This window comes from Octodon degus, unplaced genomic scaffold (genome assembly GCF_000260255.1).
Source record: "Octodon degus isolate 3935 unplaced genomic scaffold, OctDeg1.0 scaffold00079, whole genome shotgun sequence".
NCBI classification, from domain to species: domain Eukaryota; kingdom Metazoa; phylum Chordata; class Mammalia; order Rodentia; family Octodontidae; genus Octodon; species Octodon degus.
Window position 1 is genome coordinate 5980371 of NW_004524655.1, and position 23470 is coordinate 6003840.

Below are 23470 nucleotides of genomic sequence, written 5' to 3' on the forward strand. Positions count from 1 at the left end.
AGCCAGGCCGCAGCTGCTTACCACATTGAGCCTCCCTCACGGGATAAGCACAGCAGGGATGAGCGGAAAGAATGTACCTATAGATATGTACATATCACAGTGCTGTAATTTTGTATGTAGCAATCATGTAAATACATGTATGGATTTTATAATATACATATATAAATCTATAAAGGCATATTTTTAGAAAAATCAGCGCACCACTGCTTCTTTTGAAAATAGTCTGAATAAGAATAAAATGAATTTCTACAGAGCTCCCTGCCTCAGTCATTGGGTATGTGGGGGTTGCTGGATCCAAATGCAGCTGGCCTATCAGAGCAGCCCTAACCTGGAGGCCTTCTACTCTAGTGCCCACTGAATTAGTCCAGGAAGGGGGTGCCTCTCTTGAAGGGTAGCAGCACCCTGCTTTGTACCTGCCCTCAGGCACAGGCTCCTGTCATCCTAGCTTCACTGCAGGCTGAGCACAAGGCCTAGATGTGGCAGAAACTTTCAGGTACTGAAATCCTCCAAGCAAAAGCTTCCACTGTGTCCTTCCAGCCTTACAGAGAATACGTGGCTCTTCCCCTGGCGTCTTCTCACCCCAGTGCTTCCAGCCATTGCATACGTCCAGAGGGGAACATGACCTGGGCAAACCACTCAAAAAAGGCATCTGAAGGATGTCCCAGGGCCCCAACTGGCACCTGTGCAAGATTTAGGGCAAAAAGAAGAGCTGGCCACAACCAGTGGGAAAACGCCAGGCCCACCCAGATAGAGTACAGCTGGAGGAACAGCAAACAGACCCTGAAAGAAAATTTGGCAGCTTGAACCTTTATTTTTAGTATTTTTTAAAAAAGCATAATTAGAAACTTTCAATACAGAAATAATCCTAGCAAACCATTTAAAAGTTGTTTGACAGGAATTTCACATCAGGTCCACCAAGATGTCAGCCTACCCGAGAGTCATCCCCTCCCGCAACCCCCCCACCCCCATTCATGCATATTAACACTCAGCAGGACAGACAGTCCGTCCTCACCATCACCCCCCCACACATCTGGGTCTCGATGTCCAGTTGCCAGAAATCATGAGACTCCTGGCCTGGGCTGGAAGGTCCCAGGATCAACCCCCCTATTGCTTGAATTTGCAAGCACTCCCACTGGCTTCACCTGAGTGCTCAGACACAAGTACGACCCTACCACTACAGGAGCCAAGGGCTGTGTGCAACCTCACGGGCCACAGCCAGCCAGAACAGCCCTGAGGACGGACACCTGCTTCTGCTGGCTCCTCCAGACGAGACAAGTTGCCTGCAGCGCCTCCAGGGCACCTGCCACCTCAGGTCCACAGCCTCCAAGCCCAGGGGCTCCAAAGAGAAGGCCTAGGTCAGACCCTGGCTCTGACAGTTTGGACAAGTGGAGAGACAGGTGAGAAGAAACCCCATTTTTATTGATTAAAAACCCATCCACAGTGTTAACATGGAAAATCTGCAGTGATCTGTGATGTGATTGTCCAATCAGGGCTTTGCCTAGAAATCACCCAGGAAAAGAAATTTAATAAAACACATTGTGGTGTTGAAATAATTTCTTTCCAGGTTGCGTGATCCTTTTAGGGGAAATGGGAATGAAGTACCCAGGGAAGGAGGGGAACAGTAATCAAACACAGGCGATTCTGGTTTCTCTTCCAAGGAACTGGGGTGCACAGAACCAGGATGTCTCCAGCCCCACTGCCACTTTTCCCCACTAAGAAGTCTTCTTACTCTTTGTACTGAAATAGTTGTCAGTGATTCAATCTCAGAGGTGTGTCACCCCACTGTCCAGAAGCCCTGGTACCCACCCTCACATTCAGAGGTGTGCAGGGTACACTGTGGACTTGAATTCCAGCAAGAGGCCCTGGATGGCCAACATGGACAAGGATGCAAATTCCCTTTCCATTCCAAGGACCAAGGGCCCAGCCCCACAATGACAGGAAGCAATTCACTTTTTCTAAAACTACTGGACCCAAAGTGGGGTGGGTCACAACTGCTGCTGTGTCAATCAAACCTCAGGGTAAGAAAATGATGAGGAACTTAATTCATCTGATTTGGCTTCGCTTCACTTTATCTGTTAAGATAATGCTCCTCTTGCCTCCAGCAAGCCCCATCTCTGCACAAACACACCCCTACCTTTCTGTTGGAACTGAAACATGTTGGTAAGTTAGAAGCTGAGGCTCCCCTGGGTTTGTAGCAGAGGTGTCTAAGAGGCAGGACAAGAAACCTGTTGGCCAAAGGGTAGGAATGACTTCCCCTGTGGCACCAAAGGCCTGGGGACATCAGAGGGCACTGACTGCCTCAAGGCCAGGTTTCCCAGCTCCCAGAGCAACTATGGGGGCAGGAGAACAGGCAGAGGCCCTGGAGAGGGGTCAGGTCCGGTATGCCGGGACTGAAGCTGTCAGCCTGCAGGAAAGAATGAGCAACACAGAGCCCACTCCACCAACCCAGGCCAGCCCAAGACGAATAGAACATGGTGCCATCTCCTCCAGAAGCTGCTGGCCATTAGGTGGGACAGGAGGGCCAGGAGAGGGTCTGTTGCAGCAGGCTGGCATTAAGGAGGCAAAAGCCAGAGCAGGATGAGGGTGTGCAGCTGGTTAAAGCAATATACACTATGTACAAACTGGTTAATCAGTCCGCTCCGCTGGCAGCATCCTCGCCAGGTCCAGGCGCCTCGGCAGGGAGGAGGGCACCAGTGGGGAAGGGCAGGCTCCTCCAGCAGCTTCTTGGCACTGGGGGGATGGGGGAGGAAGTGCCGATGGCGCCTCCCAATACAAAAACATGGAGAGAATTCTTTAAATAACGGCACAAAACTGAGACTGTCCCCCGAGGACCCCCGCGGGCCTCGGGCTGGGGGAGGGACCACAGTGCAGTCTCTGCAGTGGACTGGGGCATTAGCAGCAGCGTTTCTTTCGTTTACTGTTCTTCGTGAGCTTCACCACGTCATTCTGTTGCTGCTGCTGTTGCTTCGCCAAGTTGTCTTTCTTTGCTCGAAGAACCAGCTCTGTGATGCAGTTGAACATCTGGAGACGACACAGCAGAGCTGCCTCAGACCTAGCAGGGAGGCCCCTGCTGGCTAGCATGCCCACCACCCACACCGTACCCCGGCCCAGCCCTGTTAATACTTGAAAGATGTTTTCTATGAACTGTCCTTAAAACCCTTTCTAGAAAGAGGCTGTAAATTATTAAGCCTTAGAAACCTGGAAAGGCAAATTTATTTTCATATTTAGAGGGGTTTTTTTTTTTTGTTTGTTTTTTTCTCTTTATGAGGCTGTAAATTATTTAAAGGTCAAAAAGGAACAATAAAGACCAGAACCATGAGGGCTAGGCAGATAGCTCAGGGATTAAACACCTGCTCAGGCAGCTGCAGGAACCAGGGTTCAATCCCTGGAGTGTTGTGCCTGCCCCACTGAGACAGCAATTGAGACTGGGCGTGGTGGCAAGTGCCTGTAATTCCAACTCTTGGGAGGCTGAAAACAGGATCACTACAAGTCAGATCTGTGTAGTGAGACCCTATAGACATTGTACTAAGTACACAAAAAATAAATAAAAAATAAAGAATAAAAAAAAAACAGAATCATGAACTGTGTGACGTGGGGCAGTCAATCTCTCAGGGATTTTCCAGTCATTTTTTAGTAGAGGAAGAACCCTTTCTAGAGATGGAATCTTCTGACAAGATGGGTAAAGATCCCCGGCTCTTTGGAGGCAGGAGTGGGTCCCAGCCCACCCACCCCATGCCACCTCACGACACCTGAGGCCCAGACATGATGTAACTTCTCCCAAGTACCCAGCATCCCTCCCTTGGCAACATCCAGCAAAGCTACTGATCCACAGTGCTCTACTGCTAGATGAGTAAGTACCAGCAAGCACAGCCACGGTGGGGGGTGCAGAGACATAAAAATGCACAGCCAACATGTCCTAACCACACTTCGTGCCAAGCACTTGATTTAATTCCTATTGGTCCTAGAAACTTGGAAGGGGGGGGGGGGACTCTGACTCCCCCAGATCCATAGATGAACAAATGAAGCCACAAGAGGGTGAGTCCACAATTTGGATCCTGGCCTGACTCAGAGAACCCCATGTTCCCACCACCATACACCCCATGTCCCCACCACCATACACCCCATGTCCCCTCATACAGTGGAGGCTGACTTCCCTGGAGCCTCTAGACTCTGCACATGGGGAAGGGAAGCCAGGGCTCCACGAAGGCCAGCAAGTGGGGCCAGGCTGGGCTGTAGCAAGAGTTCTGGCTTTTCTCGCACTAGATCACAATTGCTTTCCAGCAGGAACAGATGAAGGCAAGAGAGGCAGCCTTGGGCCTGCAGCTCGGCCAGGCTGCAGAGGCTGAGCATCTGCGGAGCATTTCAGGCCCTCACAGCAGGCCCACCTGAGCTCAGGAGGCCACAGGAAAGCAGGAAGAGGTGACAGCGGTGGTATGAGGGCAGGGCCAATGAGGCAGAGGGCTGGAATAGAAACCATGCTTGGCTTTGGGTTGGGACAGATCGAAGCTGACTCAGCCCCTTACTATAGGTGAGTAATATTCCTGAAACTATTAAATACTTAGGGCCTCAGTTTTCTTACCAAAACCAGGGGAGGCACGCCTACTTCAGAGGACTACTGGCATACAAGACCTTTACAAGGCTTGGAACACAGCAGACACTTAATAAATGCTCGTCACTACGATATTTTCGTTGGTCATTCTGACACCTGGGCAGGCTGGGAGTCAGGTGAGGGCCGTGGTGGTGAAGAGGCCACTGGCAGCCTCCCAGGAAGCATATGGGTCCTGCAGGTCACCTGGCTCTGTCCAGGGCTCACCTCTTCCACGTTGACATTCTCCTTGGCACTGGTCTCAAACAGCTGGATCCCCATCTGCCCGGCGAATTTGTAGGCATCTTCTGTCTCCACCACCTTGCGCTCAGGGTCATCATTCTTATTGCCCACTTTAAGGCAGAACACAGTCAGCTGGCCCCTCGGCCCCCAGCCCCACTGTCCCTGCCCTCAGAGCCCAGCCTCACCTAGTATTCGGCATACATCATCACAGTTCTGGTTGATTTCATGAAGCCACCGCTTGACATTGACAAAGGACTCTGCACTGGTGACATCATATACCACAATAACCCCGTGGGTCCCACGGTAATACCTGTAAGGGCAGGTGGCAGGCTTTAGTCCAGACAAGCACAGTCCCATTCCAACCCCCAGCAGGGCAGCAGGATAGCAGGGCAGCAGCCTGAGGAAGTCAAGGAAGCGAACATTGGGCACCCGCCTGGCCAGCAGGATGGGCTGTGGCTGCAATGGCTCCTCAGGCCTAGCCGCAGCGCAGCAGCTCAGGAGCAGGGCTGGCCCCGGGGCAATAGACTAGGTCTGAGCAGTCTGCCACCAGCTGGAAACTCTGCAAAGTTCTCATTTGATTTTAATTGTTTTCTCATGTAATTCAGGTAAGTCTTGTGTTTGACACTGTTCTCATTATCCTTGCTTAAACATTCAAAACTGCTTCTCTCCTCAAGTTTGATTTGGTAATCTACCGTCCCAAGTTGCTGCACCATTCATGAAGCCCTGGCAGTCTGCCTTCCCTTCACCAGAGGCAGGTGGCATGTCCCTTCCTGCTACTTTTGGCTCATCAGTGGCACCAACAAGGAGAGCATGGAGGCTCCAGCCCCCCTAGATGAGGGAGCCCACTATACCACCAAGCAGACATGCAACCCAGACCAGCCACAGCAGCAAGGAGACAAGCTGTCAAACATTCCTGCCAGAACTCCACTATGGACATCCCCATTTAGCCAGATCTTCAGGGAACGATGGAGGAGACCCAACACGTTGAGGGCCTCATGCTTCCCTGACGCTCGTCACAAAGTCAATGCCAGGCAGCACCCCTGGCCCTGACACTGCTTCACCCCCAGTGTCATGCCTCTGAGCCTTTGTCCCAAAGAGACTATTGGTGGGGGCTTCGCATTATTCCCAGGATGCAAACCAGCAGGGACAGGCTGCTCCCCACCCCCCAACCTTCTGGCCAAGACCTACCCAGCCCTGAGCCCTGCTCCTACAGCACACAGGGAAGGCAGCTCCTCCTGGCCCTGTCCTGGGGCAGCTCAAGATGCAATGGCCAGGCCGATGGGTGCAGCTCGGTCGCCATCTGCCTGCCAACTCTGTGGCAAGCACTACACAATCAAGGCTGATCTGAGAACAAAGATAAACCTTGGCTCCATCTATGAAAGGCTATGGAGTTTACAAAGATTACTGCTTTCACCTTGCCACACTCCAGTTCCTCAACTATAAAACAGGGACATAACCACTTAACACTTGGAGCAGTTGTGCGTAATAAAGAGAACACTAGCCACCACAAGGGCTGGGGAGCCTTATGGTCATTGTGGGTACCCTTCAATATCACTATTAATGTCCCTTCTATTCCTTTGGGGTCACAGAGATATAAGGAAAACAAGAGGCGGCACAGTGCAGCCGCCCTGGAGGCTGGAGGGACAGAAGCAAAGGAGCACCTGCCACGTGCAGGGGGCTGGTCAGATGTGTCCATCCTCTCTCTCCCTCACACCCTGAGGGAGATCTACCGGTGCCTCATTCTGCCCACAGCTGTGCTCCAAGGGTGCAGGGCTCCCTGACTTTGGGGAAACCAAGTAAGTTCACTGTCTCAGCTCTGGGATCCGGAACAGGCCAGGTCCGGACCCGGCCCACCTGCAGCTGCAGTCCGGAGTGCCTGCCCAGCACTGAGCAGCCTGGGAGACACATCCAGGGCAGGTGCAGAAATGTGCACTGAGAGCCACGAGGACAAGGACAGATGTCTGTCCCCTGCCAGCAAAGAAAAGTGAGCAGCAGGCTGCCTCTGCAACCCCTCCTTTGGTGAAGATCACAGCGGCACAAAGACCCCTGCTGCTCCCGCGAACCTCCACCTGCTCTGGGGCCCACTGAAGGGCTGCATCTGAGAGCAGGGGTTTCAGCTGAAGGTGTGGTTGGACTGGGCTCTGGCAAGGACGGTACCAGTGCTTCTGAATGTCCCGTTCCCAGCAAGAAGCTTCCATCCACCAAAACTTAGCTTCACACCACGTGGGGCTGGCGCCAAGAGCTCCCGACCTCAGTGATCTAACAACTCAGCCAGCAGGTGTCCGGATGGCTATTTCACCCGTCAGGACACTCTACGGTTGGCAGTGGAGTGACGCTGGAATGCTGGTGCCCAGCAGGACTCCAAGCCTTCCTCATGCCCTCTCCCTCTGCCCTGCACCCCACTTCCTTCCCCAGGTGCACCTCTCAGGGCCAACCAACCTCAGCGGCCCAGGGACAGAGCGAGAGCACCTGAACGGCCATAACGAGTGGGTTCTCTCATCAGGCTCATGGGATGGAGTTTCAGGTTCTCGTTCCACAACCTGAGTCGAAAAGGTTGTGCTCCAGGACGGCCCCCTCCCTGTACCATCACGGGGCTTAGTCTTCCTGTGGCCCCTCGGTGGGCCCTGTAGTGCCTCTTGCAGCGTGAAGGGCCAAACCACCAGCTATAACATATGCCCAAATCTCACACTCTTCAGACAGAGGCAGGCCAGCTAGTGCGGGCTCAGCCAGTGGCTGCAGGCCCCCTCCATGCAGGTCGCCCCACTTCTCCTACACCCAGGAAAAAGCACACATTACCCCCAGGCCACTGAGAACTAAAGGAGCAGTTCCACAGCTCAGCCTGGAAAGGAGCTAACTTCCTGGCGATGAGGGATGGCTGAGCAGACACCCCAGACCCCAGCACCTGTACCCAGCCCAAGCATTTCCATGGCCATAGGCCATAGGCCTCTGCCATCCTGAGCAACACACACACACACACACACACACACACACACACACTGACTTTAACTCCTAGGAAGAGGCCATGTGCCCTCACCCCCGTGCCTGGTGTGCCATGGAGCAGCACTGGCTTGGGCATCAGACAGACCTCAGTTCTGATCCTGACTAAGCAACCATGATTCATTTCATCCTTTCTGGGCCTATTTTCTTAGCCATAAAATAGAGATAAGCGTAAGATTCTTCACAGGGGATGAAAAGAAATAAAGTAGGTGATGTCTTTAGTGACAGACAGTACAGGTAGAATAAGAAAGAGTGGGATCAGGGCCCAGATCTGGAGACCTCAACCTCCTTACAAGGGTCTCCTGCTTGGACCTGTAGGCTCCAGCCGGCCCGCAGCTCTAGGTGTCAGTACAGCCTCAGGGGCCTGAGGCCCTACCCTTCTGCTCTATAGTCTTCACTGGCCCCTGCCAATACACCCAGGCCTGAGAGCCCTCATTCAGGAAGCTCAGAGCTCTGTGCTCAGGGAGTACCAGGTCTGCAAATCCCAGGGCTTCAGGGGGTCCTGGGCTCACCACTAAGTTAATAATGTCAGAGAACATCTCGCCTAGCTGTGTACACTGCAAGGCAACCTGGCCCTCCTCCCTGCCCAGCCAGTAGGCCTGGCCACCACCATGAGGGTTATCAAAGGATGCTAAGGGGCCAGAGGGGACCAGCCTGGGCTCAACCCTGACTCCATGCTGAAGGGAGGACAGGGGTCTCTGACAGGAAACTTCCCTCTTCCACTCAGAGGAACTGCTCTGGAGGGAAACGAAGGAGGTATCCACATCTCTGGCAGGCACCAGAGCATGGAGCCCAAGCTCTGCCACCACTGCGAACAGACTTCTCAAAAGTGCCCCAAACTGTCAAATGGAGATAAGAGCAGCACTGAGGAAGAGCAACAGGAGAGCTCCCCAAGATGACCATAAGCCCCAAAGTGCCAAGAGCAGGGCACCCAGACACAGATGTTAGGATTCAAGAAAACCCTAAACATAAAGGCTGGGAGTATGCCAAATCAAACCTCTCCTCCTTACGGGGAAAAAAAAAAAAAAAAAAAGATAACCTCCCGGGGACATACCTCAGGGGTACAGCACTTGCCTGGCCTGCTTCAGGCCCTGGGTTCAATCACTAGTACCGAAAATAAATAGGCCTAGAAGCAGAAGCACAGAGTTTGGGCAACTTGCTCAAGGATATACAGCAGAACAGAAATTTAAATCCCAAACTGTCTGCCCTCAAGCCATCCTCCTTCTGAAACCTGATCCATTAACAGGCTAAGCATCAGGAGCCCCTGTCAGGACTCAGAAACAGCTGGGTTTTGCTCCAGTGTCCAGCTAACAACACAACTTGTAGCAGCAAGTGAAGACTTTCCCATCACTGGCTTTGGGAGGCATAGGAAAGGCCTCCCACACAGCCATCCTCCTCCCAGAGCCTAGAGAGTCACCTTGAGGAGTCAGGATGGATGACAGAACCCGCACACTGCCAAAAGGAATCGCCACTGCCTTGGGAAGGGCACATCACACCTGGTGAGGCAAACGTAGCTGCTAGTGTCATTTTAAGGAGTGGTCAGAGGGTAAAGCTGAGTGCCCAAGAACAAGTACATGATCACCGTCCTGCCAGACACCTGAGCAGATGCTCAGCCACCACCTGCCTACCCAGCCAGAACACGTCTCCATACCCCCGACACATTGTCAGGAAGAGGCCAGGCACAATCAAACCCCTCTACCAAGGCCAGAAACAGCTCACTTCCTGACAGCCTTGGAGACCCACCCAGTGAAACTTCCATCATGACAAGTACGGTCACTCAACTCATGCCAGCAAACATCCAAGGCCAGAACATCCGAGGCCAGAGGTTCAAGTGGAAGTGAGGCAGGGCCAGACTCACGTGGAGGTGATGGTGCGGAAGCGCTCCTGCCCAGCTGTGTCCCAGATCTGGAGCTTCACCTTCTCCCCGTTGATCTCCACAGTCCGAATCTTGAAATCCACTCCGATCGTCGTGATGTAGCTGCCTGCACAGTCAGCACATCAGCAAGGCCCAGCAGGGAGCCTCAGTCAAGACTTTCAGGTTCTATGACGCCTCCCCCCAGAACACAGCCCTCAAGGAAGCTGAAGACTGTGGGGTGATGTCTTTTCCCTGCCTGAAATTGGTCTCTGATAATCTTAATCTTTCCTGTTCTTTTTTTTTTTTTTTGGAACCGGGGATTGAACTCAGGCCTTGTGCTTGCCAGGCAAGAGCTTATTCTACTGAGCCATCTCCCCGGCCGCTTTTACCTGTTCTTTTAAACTAGGTCCATCCCCAGCACCACAAAAATAAATAAACAAATAAATAAATAAATAAATAAAATAAACTAGGTCCAAATGTGACTTCCTCCCCTATCCCAAACCTGTCTTGATCCCCATCCCACCTTGATCTTTCCTATGCACTTGTCGCACTTTGCATAGTTGTCGGTGTCTTGCCTTCTGTGGGATGTTACATGGTAAGTAAGCTCTGAGTGGAATGAGAACTTGTTTTTTTTAGTGGCCAGGTCTTTGTAAGCATGGACTGGACCATTACCAGACTTTCTCCTCAAATCCATGAAGCAGGCGAGACAGGATACCACAGAACAGGTAACAATTTCAGAGTGATAAAGGTTACAAAGGAAATAAAATAAGGGATATGACTGGGGAAGAGGAATAAGCTGTAATGGCCAAGGTGAGGACATGTCAGTTGTCACCTGAGAATGAGTCAAACCTGGGTTTCTTTTCTATTTTAGTCAAAAAAAATTTAATGACCCAAAAACTGACTTCCTAACACACAAAAAGGACTTGAACTACAGTCTTAAAAACACTGTTCTCAGAGCCAGTGTGGTGGTGCACGCTTACTAGTCCTGGTACTTAAGCAGCTGAGGCAAGATGACTGCCCTAAGTTTAAGACCAGTCTCAACTACATAGTAAGTTCAAAGGCTAGCTTGAATTACAATGCCAGACTCTGTCTCAAAAAAAAAAAAAACATGCTCCAGGTGGAGGAGATAGCAGTAAAATAGCAATGGAATATGTAGGGTCATGTGAGGTCAAGCCCAAGATGGAAGTCACACAAAAGAGGTCAAAGCCAGAGCTCCAGATCACTGTCCTTTTCAAGAACCTGTACCCCTGTGAGTCATGCGGATGCACTGGGGATTTTAACCAGTGGTGTGAGCTGCATTTTAAATGGTTCGGGGGGGGGGAGGGGTGTAAAAGATGGATTTGAAGAGAAAGTCTGGTAACAGTCCAGTCCCCACTTACAAAGGCCTGGCCACTAAAAAAAAAAACAAAACACAGGTTCTCATTCCATTCAGAGCTTACTTACCACATAACATCCCACAGAAGGCAAGACACACCAACAACTATGCAAAGTGTGACAAGTGCATAGGAAAGATCAAGGTTAGGGGGCTAGGGAGATGGCTCAGTAGAATAAGCGCCTGCCTGGCAAGCTCAAGGGCCTGAGTTCAATCCCTGGTTGCGGGGGGGGGGGGGGGATCAAGGTGGGGTGGAGACCAAGATAGGTTTGGGGTAGGGGAGGAAGTCACATTTGAACCTAGTTTAAAAGAACAGGTAAGATTATCAAAGACCAAGATCAGGCTAGGAAAAGACATCCCACAGAGGCCAAAGCCCAACCAGAAGGCACCCAAAATCCCAATCAACACCTAGTGCTCCTTCAGGCCTGGCCAATGCCAAAGAGCGCAGGCCAGGACTGCAAACCCCAGTTAGGCAATCAGTAAACACTGAGTGAATCAGCCAGCACACAAACAAAACAAAAGAATGAGCAGGTAGTATGAGAAGAAAGCTGGAAACAAATTACCAGGTTCTGTTCTACATAGGACACCGGCAAAGTCTGGAGATGCTTTTGGTTTGTCACAATTGTCAGCATCTAGCAGCTAGATCTAACCCAGGTATTCAACACAACATCTTCCCACACACAGGAAAGCCCCACAGAATTAGGGGATCCATGCATCCACAGTGCTAAAACTTGCTGTAAACTCTACTTAGGTGAGAGAAGACCACCAAGGTTTTTGCATGGAGGAAAGACCACACCAGACAAGATGAACTCAGTGGTGTGGGGCACAGTGGTAGAGACTTCCACAGTGCATCCAGCTAGAACCAGTGAGATAAAACACTCAGGAAAGGAGAGACTGCAAATCAGAGTCCTCTTAAGAGTTGAAAGCTGGGGCTGGTGAGATGGCTCAGTGGTCTAAAGCACCTACTTAGAACAAGCTTAGCAAAGCACAGGACCACGGTTCAATTCCCCAGCACCACATGCCAGCCAGCCCTGCCCCCTGGTGGGCTGAGCTGGACACACACACACACACACACACACACACACACACAAATAAAATTTAAAAAAAAAAAAAAAAGAGTTGAAAGCTGATCAGACAGGAAGTCAGACCAACATTAAGGAGGAAGAGGGCTGTTTGCCAGCATAGGTAGAGGCTGTCCAGTAGTTAACATTCTGGAACAGCAACAACTGGTGTTTATACTACTCAGTGTGACATGCTATCTCAGGTGATCCTACAAGTAATGAGGCAAATGGACAATTATAACTCCTTTACACCACAACTGAGGCTCAGTCACAATCTCACAGTCACAGAGAAATCAACTCTCTCCAACACTGCAGTACTACAGAGCTGTCGCTGGACAGAGGAAAGAGCAACCCATTTCTCCACCAAAAGGGAAGATTAACCATATAATCACTTCCCAATCAAAACTTGCCCTTAAATGCATCAAAGGGAATTCCCCACAAGGCAGTCACACTTTAAGGCTGGGTGTGGTGCGCACACCTGTAATCCTGGCACTCAGGAGGCTGAGGCAGGATGATCGCTGTGAGTTCGAGGCCACCTGGGGCTACACAGTGAGTTCAAGGCCAACCTGAACGACATAGTGAGATCCTGTCTCAAAAAAAAAAAAAAAATAGAAGTCACACTTCAGTCCTTAATATTTAACATATCTAATACAATGGAGCATTACTCAACTATAAATAAAGATAAACTAGAGGCTTTTATAGACAGAGATCATACTCATAAGTGAAATAAACAAGACTGCATGTGTAAATATTATCTCACTAGTGTAAGAACCTGAAATAGTAAATAAAATCTGTAAGGTACAACAGATAGTGTGAAAGGGAAAGAAACTGTTCAGAGGGAAGGAACACCTGGGATCAGGGAGAAGAGGAAAGGAAGAAAGCAAGCAAGCAAACAGACATACATATGTATACACACAAGATAGCTTGAGTAATTGTACTGCTGACTTCTGCTGGCCTACTGAAATGAGCAGTTAATGTTCAAATTTGTTTTCTCTCCTTTTTAATTTTTCATAATTTCTTGACCAATTCTGCATACTTATATCTGATAAACTCACCTACCATCATTGAATTCAAATCAGTTTGCTTAGTGAAATTCTGTATTGTTGCTAATGGGTTTTTTCTTTTTTTTCTTTTTTTAACTATTTTTTATTCTCTCTATAAAATAAAGCGCAAAAAAAAAAACAACCCCAGAATTAAAAATTATTTAACAAACAGGAACATGTTTAACTTTACCAGTGATCAAAAAATAAATAAATAAATAAATTTAGGGGCTGGTGAGATAGCTCAGTGGAATAAGTGCTTGCCTGGCAAGTCCAAGGTCCTGAGTTCAATGCCTGGTACCAACAAAAATAAATAGATAAATAAATAAATAAATAAATAAATAAATAAGTTTACCAGTGATCTGGGGAACTTAAAACAGTATTTTTTGCATATTTGCTTAGCAAAAATAAAGCAATGATCAGAATTGAAAAGGGGCGTTTTTTTCAACCTCATCAGTGGGAATATAAATTTCCTTGGCTTCTTTGAAAGACAAGTTAGCAGAAGCCAGGAAAACTTTAAATGCACAGACTCTATGACCCAGTAACTCCACTCCTATGGAGCTACATGTACCAGAACAAACATACAACGTATCTCAGTAATGCAGCATCCCTTGAAACAGAAGCAACCAAAAACCACACACATAAAAGAGCATCACTAATGGATTACGGTATATCCATGCACAGCACAACAAGCTGCACAGCCCAGTATGCTTCACAACCACTAAAAAGAACCAGAGGGGGCTGTAGACAGCAACAAGCAGCACACTCTTGGTTCCAGTGGTGGCAAACCTCAGCACACGTGCCACCGCGGGCTGTCTGCATCACTGAGAGTTCTAAAAGGTTTACCATCGCTGATCATAGACTAAGAGAAGGATAAGTTTCTAAACAGCAGATGGAGTCAAAAACAAATCAAAAGGTATGCCCTACACTGAGCAGAAGCTCCCACGGCAGCAGAAGGGCAGGAGCGGAGATGACTGTCGTTCTTCACATTACCAACATCTTCCTGTAGGAATTTTTTTTTTTTTTGGTGGAACTGGGGCTTGAACTCAGACCCTTGTGCTTGCCAGGGAAGCATTTACTCTACTGAGCCATCTCCCCAGCCCCAATCAAAGGGTTCTGACCTAAGCTTCCCATCCTTTCTTTTCCTCCCCTGGCAGCCAAAAAGCGAAAGTTCCCTATATAGAGAAGAGCAAGTGTTTTCTAGTGCTGAGAGAAGATATTTCAAAACTGAAATACCAAGGAAAGACTCACCTGAGAAAGTGTTGTCTGCGAATCGTAACAGTAAACTGCTCTTGCCCACACCTGCAGGAGAGAAAACAGCAAGGTAAGCAAGCTAGTGGGTCCCTCCCACCCGCCCCAGCCATCCTCAATAAGATACTGCCTGGGTCCCAGCTCTTAAGAAACTCAGTACAGCCAAGTTTCTTCTCAAGGCCACTTCCTGTCCCCTTGAATCAGCCAGCCATCAAGAATGAGTCTTCCAGTTCCTGTATCTTTGCCTTCACCTTGTGTAAGACAAGCAGCTCCCAAATCCCCAGGCCCCAAAGAGGGAGATACCAGACAAGAGACAAGCAGGAGGGAGGACAACCAAATGAGGCTGCCCCCCACCCCGAACTGTATGCGAAACATGGACCCTAGAAAACCTCACACCACACATGCAGCTTCAGTTTTCTTTTCTGTTGTTCTTTTTGTTTTTAATTAGTGCATGAATATATTCATCATGGAGAGGTAGGAGGTGCACACATAGCATCTTAACCTTTGGAGCTTCAGTTTTCAAGTAGCTTGGAATGAAGAACTGCAGAACTATGAAGAATCCCTGAAACCATTCTGCAGGGGTATTCTGCAGGTGAGGAAATGGAGGTCCATGGGAGCTAGACCCACGTGTCGGCCATGTTACTTGGCGGAGTCAGTGCCAGACACACATCAGGACACCAGCCTAATGAACTCAGGCTCTTTAAGACATCAGTTTGTGGCTGCTTCTTCCTCAAATAGCCTTGCTTCCTCTTTGACCTCAACACACAGCAATTCTGGCCTGTCGAGTGTGTCTACCTGTCCCAGGTCTGTCTACTCAACCCCTAACCCCACCACCCATATGTCCAGCTTGACCAATCAGCCTCTCAAGGAAAGAATTAATATGCCTAAGTTCCAAAGCATGTGGGCACTCTGATACACCCAGAATTAACTACATCTCCTCAGATGAGGTAGCTAAGACTCCAAGAAGTCATGGAGCCAAGATCCAAATCCAGGGCTCTCAGAGCCGATCATGGTGGTGTGTGCCTGTAATCCCAGCATTAGGGAGGCTGAGCCAGGAAGACCGGCAAGAGTTTGAGACCAGTCTGGGCTACATAGTGAGTTCAAGGCCTGCCTGAACTATATAGCACAACCATGTCTCAAAAAACTAAGAGAAAAAGAAAGAGAGAAAGACAGCCAGCCATATACTAACTCCCAGCCATGACTAACTCCCAGTGTGACTGCTAGGAAAGTCTTGGATCCTGTCTCAGGAAAGAGAATAAAGCCATTCCATGGGGCTCCCACATCTCACTCCTGTTAGGATTTTCCCCTCATTTTTATTAGTTTTAACTAGTTTGTTTTCCTGCCTTTTCTGTATTTGTTTTTGTAAAGATGAAATTTTTTATGGAAATAACATCAAACCTGTGAGATCTTAACCTACAATTTCATAAATGCCCTGAAACTATGTACATGCAAATGCAGTTGAGGGCACATTCCTGTGTGTGGAAGAAGCCCACAGCTTTAATCTGATTCTCAAAAAGGGCACGGCTGCATCCCTAACCTCCAATAACCAAAGTTATAAACCACTGCTACAGACTGAGCGCACTACAACAGCTGACATCCTCTCGAGGCTGTCCCCTCTGAGGATCACTTCTGCTGTCCAGGATGCTCCAGACTTCTTGGAGTCTTGTTTCTCTGCACACAGGTGGACCCTACCTTCCCAAAGATGGGCCCCCAGGGGCAAGGCTCTCCTGAGAAGATTGGTACTGCACTCTCACACCACCTGCTGTGCAGCCCAGGCCTGGGGCCCTCTTGCTCAGAAGTACTTCCTCGTTGCTCTGATGTGAGGCTTCCTGCTAAGCCTAAGGAAAGCCCTAGTTCTTGGGCTGGGTCCTTACAGCATTCTGCCTGGCACCAGCACCCCATTGGCCCTGCTGCCTCCTTGCTTCCTCTTGGAGTCTTCTAGGTCCAGCTTACTCAGCTAAAAGTTCATGTCCAGGCCACTAGGCTGCGATATCCTCTGGGATGCAGATTGTGGCTCATTTATTCTGTGCATTCACAGTGCTGTAAGCTGGGCCCAGCACTTATGCACATCATTTACGACTGAATAAATGCCAATCTTACTGACAGCTATTGCTATCTAAGGGTATTACTGAAGCATTAACAAAAACCAAAATAGTAGTTTTCAAATATGGGGGGAGGGGGAAGCACTGAATCTTGTATGTATATATGTATGTATGAATGAATGAATGTATATATGTATGTATGTATGTGTTTTGGCAGTACCAAGGATCAAGCTTGTGACCTTGCACTTAACCAGGCAGGCACTTATGCCATTGAGCTAGCTCCCCGGCTGAATCTTGTATTTAAATTAAACTTTGTCCAACTCTCATATATCTACAACAGTCAAGGGAGAGGTGCTCTCTGCAATGACACAGCAGCTTCCAAAAACTGTGTAATTTGGTGCACCCCTCCATTTATCCCCAAATTCCTCTTCAAGCACAACTAAAACCCACTAACCGCTACAGTCACCACATGCCCTGCTTTGGACAAGACACCAACCTCTTGATACTGCTTTCCCAGAAATCCACTGAGACATGCCATCTTCCCAAATACTCCTGCAAGAGGCTTCCTTGGAGAGCACACTACTAGCACGCACCCTGCAACACTGGCATAAGAAAGAAGCAGAGCTTACCAATCTACTTTCACCACAACCAAAGCTTCCCTTAACTACTCCAGCTCTATTACTTCCTATCCTGCAAGAAGCACAGGCCCTTGTGGCCCTGGATGCCTCTTGGCAGCCAGGGGACACCACACTCAGTCACTGTCATGCTCCCCTGAGTGCTGCCTCTGGTCCTCCTCATGCCAGACACACTAAAGCCTTCAACCTGGCTATGCTCCTCCATGAGACTACAGGCGCTTCATCCTCAGTTCCAACTTACCGAGGACCCTTAGCTCAACCATCAAGGGAAGCGATCTCACTTTTAATCCCACTTCAACAATTCTCTCATGTATAAGCTTAGGCAAGTCACATTCCCCTCTATGAGCCTCTGAAGGGTTTTAACAAGGTCTCTGATGGCCATGAGGTCCTACAAAAGAAGACTTCTGGCCCAATGGATACAGAGGGAATGCTGTTACTGATCAAACTCAATGTCAGAAGAACATAAGACAATATAAAACCACAGGCATAAAGAAGAGATACAAAAGCTAAGGAAATATATACCAGAAGTGTGTACAATATGTCGGAGTGGGAAGAACTCTAGATTTATAAAGCAAGAAACTAACACCCATTGAGGGCCTACTGTTTACCAGCCCCACACCAGCTGCTCTCACACACATGATCATAGATGTGCTTCAGTTTTTGGCTTTGCTTCTGATTCGGGGTAAGCCAGTCACCTCCCCTAAGCCTTAGTTTCCTTATTTGACAAACCACATGGGCAATGGGTGAGAATCAAATGAGAGAGTGTTTGTGAAATCACTTGACGTACCTTAGGGAGGCATACATACAAGGAGCCCAGGGTGATGATGTCAGTTCCTGCTCCACCGAAAAGCTTACTTTGAACTCCCATGGCTACCAGCTCTCAGTCCCGTGTTTGGCTTTGAGTACCAGCTATTTGTTGGGGAAATCAAATAGCACGACAATCTATCTCCTCTCCACAACCCAGGCCTGCATGCTCAGACTGAACTAGGAACCAAACCACATAAATCTTGACCCAACGAGTCTTCTCCCACACCTGACTTCTGGGTGAAAAATCAATACACCATGCAAAATGAACTGTGAGAAAGCAGGCCAAAACCATCCCCTAGGTTTTACACAGAAGAAAAGCCAATAAAGTGCATCTTCTTGCTGGATTTAGACCTTTCGCTTTTGGATATCAGTGCTCAGGGCCCAGATGGCTTGTAGAGAGACAAAGAAGATCTTCGATCACAGTAGACTGAATTTTAATTCCAAAAGGACAGAAATCACCCTGGTACCAACCACTCAGAACCAAGACCAGGATGGAAAGCAAATCCTATAAAGAAAGGCATAAGCCTCAGAACCCCAGGAGTGCCAAGTGTCTAAGTGCAAGACTACACAGCTCACCTGGTTTTCTTTCATTCAAACCACAACCAATCATTCCTCCACCTTTCTAGCCCTTTCCCATCCCCAGTTACTCTTTTATTTCACTGGTTAGCTCCTAACTTCTCCCCTAATATCTCCCTTCCACCAGCAACCACAGAAACCTTAAGCCAGCTTTCCCCTGATCCAAACCCACCACATCCTAATCCAGCTTTACAAGTGAGACAAACATTACCCACTTTCATTATTTATCTATGACACTGTCACCCACCACTCCTATATTCTGGTTCTCAAAAAGAACCCGGGCCTCTCTTTCTTTAACTTTATGGGCTTTAGAACTAACCTGGCCTCTGCCTCCAGTCACATCATCCTCCTCTCCACTGGATTCAGGCTTGGTCTACAAACTTAGTTGCACCCAAGTCTCCTTCCTGGATGGACATCATATAAAGTTCCCATAAACCTTCTGGGCCCTGCCTCTCTGACCTCTTGGTCACCTATAAACCAGCTCACCCGTCATATTCCAAACACCTCTAAAACCCTCCAACTTCTGCCAGTAAAGAGTCTATCTTTGCTAAGGAGACACAATGTTCATTCATTAAACAAGTACATACTATTAAGCACTTGCTGGCTATAACACTCCTGTAATTCGGGCCACCCCCAAAGCCCCTCTGGTAGACAGCAAGGTATCAGAAAGCATTCACTGACCACTTGCCGTGTGCCAGGCTCAGTCAGCTACCAAATAAAATACTACGTGTGCATCATCTCAGTGAACCACTCACACTGCGCTGTGAGGCAGATCTACGGTTATACCACTGCACCGATGAGGAAACTGGACCATGCACAGATTTAACAATCCAGCAGAAGTGTGAAGTGCTTTAACTGTCTTTAAACCTCAGTGCAACTGAAAACTCACTGCAATCCCAGGAGGTAAGTTCTAAGAATGTCTCCAGTTCACGGAGAAGTAAGTCTCACCAAAGATACCGACGATGTAAACGATGATACTAGCTAACATTTATTCAGCGCTTATATGCACCAGCGCAGGCACCAAGCACTTTGCCTACTTGACCACACTGAATACGTACACTACCCAACGACGCAAGTCCCCCACTTCTCAGATGTAGGAACTGAGGTTCAGAAAGGTGAAGCAACTTGCCCAAGGTCACACAGTGCAGAAGCTGGTAGTCTCAGGACTCGAACCCAGGTCTCTCCAACTCCAGAGATCGCGCGACTTGACCAAGGTCACACGTGAAGTAAGAGCCGGAGCAGGGAGTGGACCCCGCGCTCCCGGGCCCTCCACTCCGCGCCCAGCTCCCCAGCCTCCCCACGCTGCGCCCCGGGGGCCAGCGGCCGCTGGGCAGTCCGGCCTCGCGCGAGCCGGCAGCTCCCTGCCCGCCTGCCCGCCTGCCCGCCCGCCCCGAGGCCCCGGCGGGCCGCGCCCGGCAGGGCCCGCGCCGCCTCCGGCCGCTGCGGCCCTCACCGCTGTCGCCGATGATGAGCAGCTTGAAGAGGTGGTCGTAGTCCCGGGCCATGGCGGGCGGGGGCGGTGCGCGCAGGCGGGCGGGGTCGGTACTGGCCTCCCGAACCGCAGCTCCCTCCGGGCTGCTCCGGCAGCGGCGGATTCACTTCCCGAACAAACAGCCGGAACTGACAGAAACACCTCCCTCTGCTCCCCCTCCTCCTTCTCCTCCTCCTCAGCAGCCGCCGCCGGTGCCACAGCCTCCCTCCTGCCCGCCCCGCCCCGCCACAGCGCAGGCGCAGGGCTTGGGCCCGCCTCTGCGCAGCCGCAAACCTGGCCGGCCGCGCCCTCGTCGCGCACGCGCACCGCGCACGCGCCTTAACCAAATCCGGGAGGGCGTGGGCCGGTTTTCCTCCGTGCTTCTCGCCGCCGCGGTCTGCAGTCCTGAGTACTTGAGGGGTGCAGCCAGTGTCCAGCTCTACCCGAAGGAAGCCCAGGCTGCCAGAGGAGCCCGTCTGTGAGGTCCTCACTCCCTCACCTTCAAGACCCTGGCACGCGCTGCGGAGAGGAAACGACCAGCGCGGAGCGGCCGGGGGGCGGGGTTCCTCTGGTCCCGGGACTGGGGTGGCGTTGCAGACTTGGTACCCCGCCCCTCTGGGCGCCTGTCCCGCTTCCGCGCGGCTGGACCTCCGAGGTGGCTGCCTCGTTAGCTTCGGAATCGTCCTCTGGAGCGTCGCTGTTCGGAGTGTGGCTTGAGGTCAGCGCAGGGTCGAAAGCACACACCAGCCCTGTGACCTCTGGAGCCATCAGCCGCAGAGTCGGAGGCCGGTGCAGCTAGGAAGTGGGTGACCCTCTGTGTGAGAGGCACCCACGCACCGAAAATAGCCTCTGCCTCGGCTTCAGTTTCACACCACCTGCAGACACGTCTCGCAAAACCGTGCGGTTAGGGAGGACAGGGCTGAACGGAAGTTGAGCAGTGCGCCTCACCTCAGCTCCAGGTTTTTCCAGTTTCACAATGAGCTCCCACTTAGCCCTTTAGAACTAGAAGGTTGTTTCCACTGCCATCCTACTATGGAACTGTTGAGTTTTAAGTTCCTTATTATGTTTTTGATAACTCTGTCCCTTTCCAAAAATCAGGCACCTGTTGGATAGTCTACCTATTTTATCAAACTTCCTTTTCTTTCACTTTATAAAAGTAATGATCGTTGTTTTTGGTTTGTTTTGTTTTTTTTTTCCGAGTGTATGGGGGTTCTTTTTGGCGGCACCAAGGATTGAACTCAGACCCTTGCGATTGCCAGGCAAGCGCTTATTCTACTGAGCCATCTCCCTGGCCCTAATAATCGTTGTTTAAAAAAAAAAAAAAAAATCAGGGGTAACCTGCTCAGCCTTTCTGTCTTTCCGACAGGAGCTTTCTTTCCCACAATAAATATATTCTGCTCTAAAAAAAAAAAAAAAAAAAAAAAAAAACTACAAGGTAGATATACGCCTAACATCTACATCTATAATCCCAGCTAAAGGGAAGACTGAGGCGAAAAGATTACAAATTCAAGGCCAGTCTAGGCAATTTAAGGAGACCTAATCTCAAAATAAAGACTGTAAAGCACCCGAGTTCCATCTGCAGAACTGGGATGGGGTCAGTACAGAATCATACCAAACAATTCAAGTCAGATTTTCCTTTTGAGCCACTCCTCACAGCTAACCCCTGTTAAGAGTTTCTTGGATACCTTAAAACGCTTAACTGGGCTGGCGAAGCACACCTATCATCCCAACGCTGGGGAGTCTGAGGCAGAAGGATCATTTCGACTGTGAGTCCAGGCTGGACTGCACAGCTAGACCCTGTCTCAAAAAGATTTAAAAAGAGGGGATCCACATCCTTAGTGGTAGAGTTCTTGTTCCCAAAATGCTTATAATAGTTGAATGTACCCCGGTTCCGAAAAAAAAAAATAGTTGAATGTATAGCTTTCCACACCAATACAAACATGGATATTGCTTTGTAATCTTTAACAGTATACTTCTGTCAGCTGCATGGCATGGTATGGTACTCCCTCTGATGGTTGCCCTATCCCTTAACTCATGCTGTTAGTAGATGTGCATGCAGTTCATGATTTTTTGTCATTATTAACAGTGTTACAGGCAAGATCCTTTAGCAGCAGGCAGAGTGTCTGTCTCTGGTCGTACTTGTTTTTCCAGGAGCACAGAATGAGTGTGATGAAGATGAACCTTGGCTTGGAATCTGAAGGTGTGGACTGGGGAGAGGAGTTGCTGTGCTTTTGATTGAAAAGTCCTAGACCTGGGAAGGAAGTGTTGTCTTCCTTTGTCCCAAGGGTTTTAGGAAATAAAGAAGCCTCAGGGTAACCATCAGATAAGCATACTAGCATTGAAGTGCCTATAAGGCAGTTGGTCATTGTCATCTTCACAACCTTCTCTGAGGTCAGAAAGACTGGTTTTAATCCCAGTTTTGAAATCTGTGTCCCACCCCTAAAAAGCTGTTGCCTATGTTATTGTCTTAGAGCCCCAGTTTCCTCACAGAATACCGTGGCTATGAGGTTAAGTGACCTGGCATACTGTGTGCGACAGTAACCAGTGTTAAGGTAATTTTGCACTGACTTCATGTTTCCAGCCATTTCCTGTTGTAGGCTCTTCCATACCTTCCCAAGGCAGGTTCTTGTTATGAGGGCTACAGAATTCTTTGGGGAAATAAAACATTATTGGCCATTATGAAGGGAAGATGCTAGATTTTTCCCAGAATGTATCCACTGGAACACAACAGGCATTAACTTTTCCAATTATTCAGTAGCAGGTGCTTTCTGTTTATTATGTTCATGGATTGTAGAGGTTATCCATGAACGGTTTCCCTCCAAATGTTCACTGTTGTATTAGAGTTAAGAAATACTCATGAGGAATTAAAAATGCATGATACTGTAGTAAAATTGCTGTCAAGTAAGCTGTCGACTTCAGAGCAGGAAAGCTATCACTGCTACTAGAATGATGGGGAAAGGATTTCATCATAAAGATTTCATGACACCAGAATATGAGAGCCTTGAATGCCCAGTGTATTCAGACAGCCGCTGTCACAGCCCCTGAGAATTATCAGTTTGGCTTGGAGGGGAAAGTCCCTGCTGGCCAGGCTATGTGCCTGCCATCCCAAAATGAATCTGAGTACACTTTCCTGTAGAAACATTGTTTTACATTTACTTCAACCACTGTTGCATGAGTTTTGTTAAAAACCTGTCAGGCTCTTTCTCTAGCTTCCATATATACATATATATATATATATATATATATATATATATATATATATATATATGAATGTAAATGTCTACACCCTGATCGGTATCGGTATGTACCAAGGATATCAAGCTTTTTCCTCTTCTGAGCAGCCAGCTTACAGATGAGATTTTGCAATACCACCTATTTGTCCATTAGACACTACAGTTGGGAAGCCCTGGAAGTTTTTTTGTTTTTGTTTTTGTTTTTTTTTTTTTTTTGTGGAACCGGAGATTGCGCTCAGGCCCTTGCATTTGCCAGGAAAGCACTTACTCTATTGAGCCATCTCCCCAGCCCAAAAGTGTTT

At 49.1% G+C, this 23470-nt stretch overlaps 1 protein-coding gene across 1 annotated transcript; it reads right to left on the reverse strand.

Annotated features, from left to right (window-relative positions):
- Window positions 1-788: 788 nt before the first annotated feature.
- Window positions 789-20130, reverse strand: Rab35 (RAB35, member RAS oncogene family). Its single transcript, XM_004636244.2, has 6 exons — window positions 19918-20130; window positions 14405-14455; window positions 9684-9807; window positions 5014-5138; window positions 4814-4938; window positions 789-3021 (listed from the first exon to the last, which is right to left on the reverse strand). Exons 1-6 carry the CDS (start codon window positions 19967-19969, stop codon window positions 2893-2895), a joined length of 606 nt encoding a protein of 201 aa, XP_004636301.1. The 5' UTR covers window positions 19970-20130; the 3' UTR covers window positions 789-2892.
- Between the last annotated feature and the right edge of the window lie 3340 nt (window positions 20131-23470).

Excerpts from the sequence above, each read along its gene's own strand:
- Rab35 (XM_004636244.2), bottom strand. The coding sequence starts at position 19,969 with ATGGCCCGGGACTACGACCACCTCTTCAAGCTGCTCATCATCGGCGAC. Across the intron at positions 14,456-19,917 it reads GCTCATCATCGGCGACAGCG|GTGTGGGCAAGAGCAGTTTA; the intron begins GTGAGGGCCGCA and ends TCTCTCCTGCAG. Across the intron at positions 9,808-14,404 it reads CGCAGACAACACTTTCTCAG|GCAGCTACATCACGACGATC; the intron begins GTGAGTCTTTCC and ends CTGACTGTGCAG.